Here is a 12,986-nt window from a genome sequence, read left to right as displayed (position 1 = left end):
TTAGCAGGACAGAATTCCTATTAAAGGGCATAACAAAATCTCTGGATTGATACAATACATAATTATAGTCTAAGACAGCTTTCAGGGTAAAAGTTTTAGAACATATGCTAAGAATTTAGAAGTATTCTCATTATGATATGACAGACTTAATTTTTAATATCTGTGAGAAGTAGTGTATAAAAAAAAAATTGAATGGTATACTGTTTTAAGTTAAATTTATGCATTGGTAGACACACTTTTTGATACAACATAAAATTTTCTACAGTGTAGAAATCTTCTGAGAACAGTTTAGAAAGAACATAGAAATATTCTATCATCAGGTGTATCGTACATTGTAATGATTATTTTTAATGTATAACATAATATTTTTGCTTGGTCTAGCTTCAAACTGACATTTCTAAAACTAGAGTTTACATTTTAAAATATTGTAACTGATTAAGAGGTTGAAGCAATTTTTTTATTTTTTTTTTTCCAGTACAGGTGTTTGAATGATAGCAGTAAAACTTTCTCCATATCCTTTATGTGTCAGGTATTTTTAATTTGAAAAGCAAATATTTTTTGAGTGATACAACATAGTTCTGTCTCCATTCATATTTCAATGAACGAGTCAGAGGAGTTTTTTACTTGCTTTGGAAATAGTTATACACTGGTATACACACTACAAGTATAGATTTTTGTCTTGCCCAGGAAAGAACCCACTTGTCTAACAGTGAAGATTTTTTCTGTTGTTAAAAGTAGTGTTCCCAGGAAGAAATGTCATCTTTCCAGCCTCATCTGCCATCGGTTTAGTCTCTGTCATAAACTTCTGTAATGAAACCATCTCTTCAAAGAATCAGTCAGTACCACATTATCACCAGTCCACCCCAATGCTGTATTGTCATAAATACTAACAGCACTTCTCTCAAGTAAAAACACATTATTTAATGAAGCAGGTGTCACAGTTATTCTTCATTCCACTTATTTCACTTAATAAGTTGCAGGCTGGACACTTACCGAAAAAGGAACAGGTTCAAAAGCTAAATAACCAATTTGTTTTCTTGTAACAAAAAGGGGATAATGGGGGAATTGTGAGATTCTATGAAGTTAGTATTGAATAAATTATTTTACTCTCCTTGTGTTATTTTCCAAGTGATATTTTTCAGCATGTTAATTGTAACTACAGTTTTGCTGTTGGGTGTTTTTATACTTTTTTTGCCAAATACTCATTGACTAAGTTGCATAAAAGCCCACAAAATATTTTAATTTTAATTTCAAATATTTTGGTTTTTTCTCTTCAAAGGCAGTTTTGAGAAGGATTTTTTCAGGTATGGCTTCTCTTTACATAATAACTAGGGAGCTATTTTAGCAGAATTTTATTATTTTAAATAATATTCTAGTATAAGCCTCAGTATACTTTTTAAAATTAAAATATTAATAAATAAGCAAGACTTAATTTTTATATTGTTCCAGAGTTCCTAGACAGATCTAATCAATGCACCTATGCCATTGTGTAAGTTGTAAAGAAAACTGCTGTATTTTTGTTATTAAGTTTTAATACGTTTGAAGCTGTGTGTGGTCAGGAGAGGAAGATGCTTTCATCGCATGCTTAAATGTTGGTGCAGTTAAAGAGGCCTAATGGAGACAGAGAGCGCTCTGGTGTCACTATTTCATCCTTTTACTTACTGATCCCTATCAGAGACTTAAACTGACAGAAGGATTGCTCAGAGTTTCTGTATTTTATCCTTGTTCTTTGTTGGGGTTTCTCTTGATGGTAAGAGCAATTTTCCAGCACAGAAAGAGATTATCAGTTTTGATACCAGCTGGGCACAGTTAACCCTGCCTTTAATTGGAAGTAAAGGGTAGACGGACTTGAATTGTAGGGAATCCACAGAATTTATAAGGATTTCTTGCTTTGTGTTTAGTTAATGTTTTGTTTTCCTTAGATTAACAATGAAAAATAAATCCAAATAATGTAAAAAAAGAAGATACCATTATAACTGTTATTTACAAATGGATTTCCTTAACTGAAAAATTTGATGGTACATATGAAGCATATTGGATAATAGTATTTACAATAATATATAATAGCAAAAATTTGAAAAATTCCTGTGTGATGGCATGTATGATGTATAATGCATATTGCATATTAATATGTGTCTATAGTTATTATCTTTACATTTATCTATATATTTATTATAGATAGAGAAAAAATATTCCTTTTAAAAATAAAAACCATTATAGAAATTGATAAAAAATAGATATAGCAGGATATAATCTGAGATGAGATTTTCAGAAGGGCCCGCGGAAGTTAAATGTACACATACCAGTGAATTACATGATTTTTACATATAATACTATCAGATGCCTTTGAAAGTTACAGATTCTCTGTGCAGATGTTTACATTTCTCCATTGTATTTTTTGTCTTTTTATCTGAGAAATAACTATTCTGAAAAATATGGGCTAGAGTTATAAAAGAATCTTAAAAATCAGGATACAGATGACTAAAAGAAGAAAATTTTTCATGAAATAACACATTATTTCTTTTGCTGTACAAATTATTCACTGCAATGATTAACTTCATAGAATGCATAATCACAATTTTGGCATGCTTAATATGCTGGATCATCTTTCTTCATAGTAGAAGTTTTCTTAGTTGGGATGCACTGATGGCATTACTAAGTCAGAAAGGTTTTAAACAAGCCATTAATGATCAGCAGTCTATGATCCTTAAAAGTGGCTCTACATGCACTTACATTTTTCCTTTTGTTCAAACTTTCGTTAACACAGTCAAAAGTATTCACAGCACTTGATTGTGTACTCCTAGCTGCACATATTATGTAAGATGCTGGTCTTAGATTTCTCTGTAACCAAGTACAAATTCTCTTGTTACTGAAGAAAATGTATTAAACCGTGTTCTTTGGAAAAGTCTATTTTTCTATATTACTACCTAGAAAGCACCCTAACCTACAATCTGGGAGCAGCATAGGGCTAATGTAAAAAAGGAAATACCAGCTGAGTTTGAACACACTGTATGGAGGTCTGAGGGTTATAAATGAGAGATTTAGGGAGACTACATGTTGGAAATTGAGTTGGATATACAAGGTAATTTCAGCAATGTGTTTGGATTTTTAGTCTGATCCTTAAAGTATCGTAGAGGTTTCTTTTGTTGTTTTCTGGACAGCACGTGCATCAACATTTAGTGAAGAGTTACCAAGTCTAAGAGTCCTTGCTCCATACAGGAAAAGCAGTTATGATTTTGTAATACAGGAGACAGAGATAGAGGGAGGAAGCAGGTGAGAAGGGAAGGGAATTCAAGAACAGAGGAAAATATAAATGGTAAGCGTGTTATGAAGGTAGGGCTGACATGTAGGAAAATACAGACAATACAGATATGGAGCTGGATTTTGTTATGAAATGTGACAAGCAGGATAGGAAAAGAGATGGGTGTTAGTATTCTGGTTTGAAAAAGTTGAAGTTTTTCACTTGGCTATAGGAGAATTATGTAATCTAATATATGGTGTCAGGAGTCTGGCCATCATAAATTATTCCAGTAAATCTGTCCAGGAACACATATAACAACTGAAATTTTGATATAAATTGGTGCCATCCAAAAATAATGTGTCAGCATTTGGCAACACCTGACCATTTAATTACTAAATAAAAATAACTTTGTGTGAGAGATCTGTAGGCGAGTCTTCCTGTTCTAGTCCTGATGGCCAGTGTTCTTGGTGATTTACTGATATAAAAAATTACTGATAAATATGTGCAGACAGTTTCTTTTAAACATTGCTGTTAACATACTCGACTTATTTTACCTAGCTATGATTTATTTAAAAGTTCTTCTATTTTAGATTGGTTTAAATAATTTTGTTTATCAATTTACAGCAGATACTTATATTAAACTAAAATGTCTTCCATTTTGTGTTTATGTTGTTTCATCGGTTGGTTTTTGGTTTTGTTTTTGTTTGTTGGTTTGTGGTTTGTTTTGATTTGGTTGATTGGTTGGGTTTTTTAAGTGATCAACCAAATATATAATCCCTTAACTGCAAGTGGAATTCAAAGAAAAACAGATACATTGGATTTCTGTGAGTCTGGCAGCACAAACGCCAGTAACATGCATGCATTCATTGACCAGCATTTGCTAAGGTTGAAGGTGCCATTGTCAACAACATACTTTACATCTAGCAGCAAGATACCTTATCTTCATGAGAACTAACTTTTTGTCTATGTTTATGGAAATTGAGAAATTAATGTGGTATTTGAATATTAAAAATAGTATCAGGGTTATAAGGCACTAGTTCAGCTTGCCAGTAAGAGGGAGCTAAACTTGCTAGATGTAGTTTATTGAAGTCCTTAATGACAGGAAACTCATGCCAGTATTAAACACCTAAGAGAAAGGCTTCCCATAATGTACTACATGAGATATCCCAGCATCTTAGACCTGGAAATCAGTCATATATTTTCATTGTATGATCAAGGGAAAAAAAAATAAAATTGAGGTACAAATAGCCAAAAGTTTGAAAACCTATGTTATTGAGAAGTGCAAATCTGATTTTGTACACTAGCTTGCTATTATAGTAGACTGGCCACATGTGGTGAATCAGGTAATTTGCCATATCCAATCTTGCATAAAATGCTAAACAGACACCAGAGCTGGATCTTTGAAGTCATTAATTGAATTACCTTCTGGATGAGACAGATGATGTATTAGTCTGTTCCTGAATCGCTGTTCTTGGATATTACACCTAACAAGGATATCTAAATGCTAGAGATCATTCCCAGGTCAGAGTTTGCTTCTCTTACGTAGTGTCCTAATGCAGGTTATCCAGAACCATTTTCCCTAATTGAAGTGATGACCTGCAAGTTTCTTTATTGTTTTTTGGAAAATGAACAGCTTGAGTTTAGCTGATGTGATTGCCATATTATCTGCTGTAAAATGCCATTTTAAAATTATAATTGCTTATAGAATCCTAGAATATTTCTGTTTAACTTTGTACCTTTGTGTTATAGTCTTTGTTCCTTCTTGTCATGTTTTTAATATGGATTGCCTCATCTCTCAAAAATAGTACTCAACCTTTCACTGTTCAAGCTTTTAAAGTGCTTTTGACTTAAATGTACCCTGAGCTGCATGAAAGTAAGCATGGCCATCAGGTCAAAGGAGGTGAGTCTCCTCCTCTACTTGCCTTTTGTGAGACCCCACTTGGAGTCCTGTGTCCTGCTCTGGGGTCCCCAGCACAGAGAAGACATGGGCCTGTTGGAGTGGGCCTGGAGGAAGGCCACAAAAATAATCAGAGGGACAGAACACCTCTCCTATGAAGAAAGGTTGAGAGGTTGTTCAGGCTGGAGAGAAGGCTCCCAGGAGCCTTTATTGGAGCCTTTCAATATGTAAAGGGAGCTTATAAGAAACATGGAGAGAGGCTTTTTAGCAGAGCCTGTATAGATAGGACAAGGGAGGACAGTTTTGATCTGTAAGAGGGTTATTTCAGATTAGATATAATGAAGGAATTTTTTGAGATGAGTGTTGAGTGGAACAGGTTGCTCGGATAAGCTGTGGATGCTGCCTCCCTGCATGTGTTCAAGGTCAGGCTGGATGGAGCTTTGAGAAATCAGGTCTAGTGGAATATGCCTTTATTCATGGCAGGGGGGTTGTAACTAGATGATCTTTAAAGGTCCCTTCCAATCCCAACCATTCTATGTTTCTAGGATTTATTGTGTGCCCCTGCTAACTATTCTGACCAGTAGCTTTTGCACTTTTTTGCAGGTTTGATTTTTGTTTACCTTGGTTTCTTTGTTTTATTTTGATAGAGTACCATAAGGTCCAGACATAGTTACTATCATCAGGGTTGCTTTTTAAAAATCTGACTGTATTCAAACGTCTTGTTCGGTGTTTAGCTATTTAGAAGGCCAGTATGTTTTCTTAACTGGTAATTCTTTATGTACAACAGCTTAAAAAGTTCATTTACACCCTAAGTTGATTTTTTTTCTCAGGCATAAATTAATGCTGAGTTATGCAGGAGCTATGCAGAGCATATTATTTTTTAATGGTTTTAACTTCCTCATTTATCTGCATGAAAGCTTTTTTTTTTTTCTTTTTATATAGTGTATATATTGCATTTAAATATCCTTAACATATGTTAACGTATGAAAAGGGCCACCTTCTCATTTCTACTGGTTATACTTATTTTTTTATTGATATAATATCTTGATAAATATTCTGTTTATTAACTTAATTCTTATCTTTGTTACTCTAAAAAGCTAGAAGGATCAGATTGTATGGACATATCAAAGAGTAAGCCTTCTGTTTTCAAACCCTGGTCTTTAAGGTTTGTTAATTTTTCATGCTGTTTTATATTAAACATATGGTGTGTTTCTGTTTGATAAATGGTAATTCTGTAATCATTTAAGCATAACACACCAGTTAGTGATAAGCAAAACAAACAAAAAAATCCTCTTAATAAATAAGTTATTTCTTTCCAACTCATTAATTTATAAGAAATATAGAATATTTTTCTTTGTACTGTAAAAAATGGTTCCCATAATTATTTTCTTTGTGTGAAATATCACTCCAGATGTCTTAATCTGTTCCTGACTAGGAAATAAAAAATCATTTGACATAATTAGTCTAAATGCAGCCATTAGCACACTCCTTTTTCCTATATTAGGGCTTTCAGCTGCTGTGGAAATATCTGCAAGGCCTTTCTACCCAGACATTTTGAAAAGGAAAATGTGAATTTTTTTTTAGAAATGCTTTACATTTGGGAATAGCTTATTTTGAGACATCTCTTTATTGATGGATTTTTAGTTCTATTTGTGTTGTATGATGTTAGAACTGTTAGTATCTGTAGTCATGTGTAGATGGCAGTCCATAACTCACCTATTCTTTTAAAATATAAATAAGCAGATACTGTAGGCATCCAAAATCTAGCTTTAGAGGAGAGAATAGTCTGAACTGAAAGCCCCTATTCTCCTAAATGCCTGTACCTGCAATATAGAAGCACAGACTACTTTTTCACTTGTACGACTTCTGTAACATGAGTTTGCTACATAAGTGTTTAAATCAAGGGGGACATAAAACAATTTGATGTTACCTAGGAAGGAAAGTCAGTCAGGTTCAGTAAGAACATCTTGCTGTCTTCCACATTCATGCCAGCATTCATTAAAAGTTTGAACATATTCTGAGAAACGGTGCTTCGGAAGACAATGCTTATCTAAAATTTTTTGTGCAGTAACCACGTTTTGTGCCTCACGAACACTCTGATAAGATTTCATATGTTGAACGCGTTAGGTGCAAAATCTCTCTGCCGGGCAGAAGTCAACTCATGTGGTTTTCCTTCAATTGGTTCCCCCCAATAACTTAATTTCCATAGGAAAAGCCACATCTCTGACTCAGATTCCTTAGCATACAGATGTCGCATCCTGAAGATTCTTTGATAGTCCATTCTTTGTATTAAGATGTTTAGATGATAGTATATGTGGGGTTTTTAAAGGTCTATGAAAATTAGAGGAGCATTAGAATTACTTATTAAAACATTTGTAAAAGAAAAAATGAGCTCCTGTACTTGATAAATAAATTCATAGGAAGACATGTTTTAGTTATTTGGATGAAACCACTTGCTTTCCTACAAAAATAAGGCCTAAGTAGTGTTTTTAAAAATGCCGCTGGCATTAAGCAATGCAACAGCCTTAATCTGCTTCTACTGATAACACTTCTTTTCAGTGAAAGCCTGTATGCATGCATGCAGCAGCAGTATAATGTTGCCAACAAGTTAAGCTTTTTTACAAGGGCAAATGCAGAAAGAAGTTGAAAATTTGCGCTGAAGAAACAAGGAAGTAGTTTCAAACCATTCCTGAAGCTGATTTTCACTACTTAGATATGGTTTGTTCAAATCTCTGACAAACCTATTAGCCATTTTCTAGCCTAAAGTTAAACTATTTGTAAGAGGACTAAAATAGTATTTCCAGAGACACATGTAGAAACATTTAGGAGCTATTTATCAAAATAAATATACATATATATTTTAAATATCAAGAGAGATTCTGGGACAACAGCTTTAACTGATAATTCTCTTTTGAAATTATAGTTCTAGAGACTTTACTTTCAGTAATATAAATAATACTGTCTTTATAATCTTAATATCATAAGTGGGATTAAAATGTCTAAAAATAAAAGGAAATATTTCATAGACAAATAATATTTACCCAAGACATAAATAGAAGAAGGGGGGAGTTTCTCTCTGTTTTCTAGAGGCCTTTAAACTGTTTCTGCTATCCAGAGAAACAGTGAGTAGAACAGGTAATTCTTGTCAGTACTGGCATTGTGATCTGAAAATCATGGTTTGCAAACAAGTGATTTCTTCTGTCAGACTCAGTGTTTGGTTGTATGTTTAATACAGCATTTTAAAGGCAGCATTTAAGCAAGATATCTTTTTGCTTGTCTTTAGCTTGGTAATTTCATAAGGAACTGGTATAAAGATTATTCTAAATAGTGTAGTGATTTTTTTTTTTTTTTTTTCTGAGGCAGGTAAAATAAATTGCAATTTCCATTACTATTTTTTTTTCTTCTAGGTTTATTCACATAATTAAATATCTCTCTTTAGAAAGATTTCATAAAGTATACAATATTTCCAGTAACACATTTTTTAAACTCTTACACATCTATGAAATGTAGAAGAGTGAGTGTAATTTCTCCATAGCAAAAGAAGACAGTATAAATATACAGATTACATATATTTATGTCTTGTAGATCACTTCCCTTTGTCATGCAAGGGTCTTGCTGAAGAATTTCTCATCCTCAGGAAGAAGTGTTCTTTGTAATTTCTGAAAGAATGTCTTTCAAGAATCTGATGTTGCCTAATGCTAAATAAAATTAGCAGGTACTCTCTTCCTAAGAAATCCAGCTCAGTTTCAGGAGAATAAAAAGCTACTAAAATAGAGGCTCAAGAAACTCAAAACTGAATACTGATACTTTCATGGTCCCTAATAAACTGATACAGCAATCAATTGAACTCTCTATATGAACATGAATGCTTGATAGGCGTATACAGCTTGTTTTACTAAAACAGTTAATGTATTTGTGCAATACTTCCTTTCCAGATGCTCCAACATTTGTGTCAAATCAAACCATGTATTACTCTTGGGAAGGCAATCTCATCAATATCAGCTGTGAAGTGCTAGCAAATCCACCTGCCTCAGTTCAGTGGAGAAGGGGAAAATTCATTTTACCAGTAAAAAATACAACACATCTGAAGACTTACAGTACAGGAAGAAAGCTGATTCTAGAGGTAAGGCTTAGCATGGAAATCAATATGATGACATGAATGAATTTCTTCCTCTGCTAGGCACCATTGCAAGTGCTATAGAGTGCATTTAAATATAATACTTATACTTTAATAAGTAAAACTATTTTAAAAGAAGTAGTATTTATTAAATTATTTATCTCTACATTTCCTGTGAGCAGTTAGAAAATAAAACTCATTTTCACAGCTCCTGTTCAGTTTTCCATCTGCAGTGAACAAAAATGTAACTTGCATTTCTTGCAAGTAAATAAATACATACATTAATATAAAACTAACCCTTCAGGTTATTACTAAAACAATTACTACCTGGTAGGTGCTTGGTACATACAAAATATTTGTGTAGCTTCAGACAAGAGCAAAGCAGAAGGATAAAGTGATAATAAACTGCAGTTTGCTTTGATAAAAACTGTTTCCTCATTTAGGCATTGGAAAAATAAGAACTAAGCTCCCTTCTGTTATCTAAAAGATAAATGTAAGAACAAAACCCGAGAAAGGGAGAAGGCAGAGTGAACCTTAATTGTCTCTTTACTTTATTAAATTGACTAAACAGTGAACAACTTGGCAATATTGAATAGCAAATCATGGTTCTTAATCATTTCACAGCAAAGTGTAACCGGAGTCTCCAGTGCTGATTACAGGGATGACATGCTGTCTTCCTCCGTAGGTGTGGAAGGTGCCAGTTTTCTCATTTTTTTATGTCTGAGCATAAGCTTCTCAGTTGCCATGGGAAAAAAAGGTTGAAAAGCTATAGAGCTAATCAGAGTGGGGGACCTACTTCAGATCCCAAGGAAGAGGTACACAGTGCATTAAAAAAAAAAAAAAAAAAAAAAAAAGTTTTTTTTCCCCTAAAATCCAAACAAGTAACCTCATTTCTTTTAAGAGGGGATATACATTTAAAAAGAGACAGTGTTAGTCCTCTTTGAAGGTCATCTTTAGGTTTGTGGTTTTTTTATTTATTTATTTTCAATAAAGCTTAATGACACCAAATACACTTTACAGCCTGTGGTTCTTTAAGTGCTTTTCCATTCTTCTGTCACCTGAACTGAATTCCAATAAGGCATTAGCTCCCTGTAGTATCTGTTATCTGTTCTGTCTTGAATCCTTATTCACCTGAGTTTACAGTTGAGCCACATCCTTAAGTCTTTTTTTACCCCTCTGAATGTCTGATGTATTGTGAATCTTGCAAATAAAAAGTAAAATATGATTCTTGCATCATCTATAGGAATCAGCAATTTTCAGACATTTCATTATTTCAGTCAAAGTATCAGTTTGTGCAAATAGTGTTTTCTTATTTAAAAGTGAAATTTTAAAAATAAACAATCTCATGATTTTCTATTATTTGATTTCCTCGTTTGAATTTGGGAAGGGGAAGTTTAACATGCAAAATGTGTATTGGATCTGTATTTGGATAATATACTAGATAAGCTGAAGTAAGAACACACCTGCATATTGTTTAAGGATTTGCATTTATGATGTGTTAAGGAACTTTGATTAGAAACTAATGTTTACAAACTATATTCAATTTCAAGATTGCTCCCACATCTGACAGTGATTTTGGACGGTATAATTGTACAGCCACAAACAGAATAGGAACAAGATATCAGGAGTATACACTTGGTCAAGCTGGTAAGTTGCAATGCTGTTAACTTTTCTTATTTTTATTTTTATTTTTTTTAATATTTCAATCAAAACTAAGTTCAGATGAACTTTTCTCTGTTTATTTTAATTCCAGTGGAATTTTTGCAGTTAACTGAAAATTTTTATTTTGCCCTTACTACATCCTACATTTGTAACTGTGTATTTCATCACTTCATTGGAGAGACACAGAATTTGCAAGCAGTAAAAATAAGAATGTATTAAGAAATACTCATTTTTTCTCCCTGCTATTTTCTTGTTTAACTAAGGCTGACAGAAGACTGAAATGCTTCAGCAAAGAATTTTTACCTTCATTTGCACTTTTAGTAATTCAAAAGCAGAATTTGACCCAGAGTGCTAGATTTAATTAATTTAAGCTCTGAGGTGTTCTACAACCAATTGTCACAGAATTTCTGAATATTTTAAGGTCTGTCTGTTGTTGCTTAAGCATATATAAAGTATGACTCTATGTTTGTTCTTTGGCAGAAATAACTATTAATGGAGAATAAATGAGAGTTTCTTAACATTTATTTAAATTATATTTTCTTGTGGAATTGATTAATGTGTGTTCAACAAGCTTTGAGGTCTCCCTCATTGGAGGGGTATTTGGATCTACATACTTAGCTTTAACGATGCCTATGAAGTTATTATACAGTTTACAGTACCAAAGATTTGTATATTTTTTATTATCTTGAATGTTTCTGCTATAATTTTCGGTTTTGTTTGTTTTGTTTGTTCGGGGTTTTTTTGTTGTTTGTTGTGGTTTTTTGTTGTGTTTTTTTTTATTTATTTATCTGGAAAGTGCACATTCAGTAATAGGGAGGCTCTCTTACCCAGCCTAGTGGTTTAATTTTTATAGTTTTGCTCAATAGGGTATTTATTTTCTTTGGATGTCTCAGGTGTTATAAAAAACAATTGTTTACTAAGAAGAAAAAAAAAAAAAATCTGAACATAACCCTCTGATTTTAGTCTGTTACATCTGTTTCTCTTCAACAGCATTCTTTCTCTTTGGGGTAACACGTGCATCCATTGATTTGACAGCAGCACTGGTTCTGCCTGTCCTGCTGCTCTAGCCACTACAGTTGTCCCTGGAGTATCATCTCTAAGATTTCTTACATGTGAGACTTCACTGGAAGGGGAAGGCAGTAGAAGGACCATGTGAAAGCTGCTAGGAATAATTTCTCAATTTCTCTCAGAAACAAAAGATTTGCTACTAAAAATCTTTCTTAAAGCCCTTGGTACTGACCCTTTGGTGCTGGTTAATTGATGAAGGGTATTTTTGTTGTTTTCTGCAAATATTTGTTTTCATACAGACAAAATCATGGAAGTAGGATTTAATTTTCCCTGGAAAATAATATAATAAAAAAGATTATAATTCTGTTATATTTCAAGATATTGCTGCTGCTGCCAAAATCCAATTTACTTAAAAAAATAAGAGCAGATGTAAAATGCTGTTCTCTGCCCTAAAACTAGCTATCCTCATCTTTAGCAGCATCAGCTAAGTAATTTTTACTAAAAAAAGCAAACAGCAACATATTTTCAATAAGTGTATGTGAAACTGTCAACCTGGCAACCGTGTTCTGCTTTGTGAGCACGTATCTTATTTTCATTTCATATTTTTGTATTTATTTGCTAGCTGTGGTCCTGTTTCGTAATTAATTTGTTAATTTTCCCAGAACTTCCAGTGATTTGGTAAAAGAAATCTATTGCAATTTTCCCCAAGCAAGGACATCAAGGCAAGACTGAGCCTAACCTGTAGATTTAATACTGATTTTATTTTTCCATTCTACAGATGTACAGACGTGAACTATTTCATATAGATCTTTTGACTTCAAAGGTCTACTCCCTAGCACCATTTCTTTCCCTGCTATGGTCCTGACACTACCTCACATTTTGTGTTTAGACATAAGTTACTTTTAGTCAATATACAAACCACGTATAGAAACACAGGAAAAGCTGCTGAACTGCACTGAGAACATATTGAGAAGATAGGAGAAAAGAGCTAATGGAGGATAAATCTCTGACCCCACTGCCTACTCTCACACCATCACTTCCTTTGCTCCATTTACACTAAG

At 33.2% G+C, this 12,986-nt stretch overlaps 1 protein-coding gene across 1 annotated transcript in view; it reads left to right on the top strand.

Annotated features, from left to right (window-relative positions):
• The window catches only part of NCAM2 (neural cell adhesion molecule 2), a 113,403-nt gene that overhangs the window by 37,243 nt on the left and 63,174 nt on the right, over positions 1–12,986 (top strand). Inside the window, exons 10-11 of the mRNA XM_009995441.1 lie at positions 9,074–9,261; positions 10,806–10,902. Coding sequence (XP_009993743.1) covers positions 9,074–9,261; positions 10,806–10,902 — 285 coding nt within the window. The remainder of the gene's footprint in view (positions 1–9,073; positions 9,262–10,805; positions 10,903–12,986) is intronic.

The sequence above is a fragment of the Chaetura pelagica genome, unplaced genomic scaffold (genome assembly GCF_000747805.2).
Source record: "Chaetura pelagica isolate M959 unplaced genomic scaffold, ChaPel_1.0 scaffold23, whole genome shotgun sequence".
NCBI classification, from domain to species: Eukaryota; Metazoa; Chordata; class Aves; order Apodiformes; family Apodidae; genus Chaetura; species Chaetura pelagica.
This window is presented reverse-complemented; position numbering and strand designations above follow the sequence as displayed.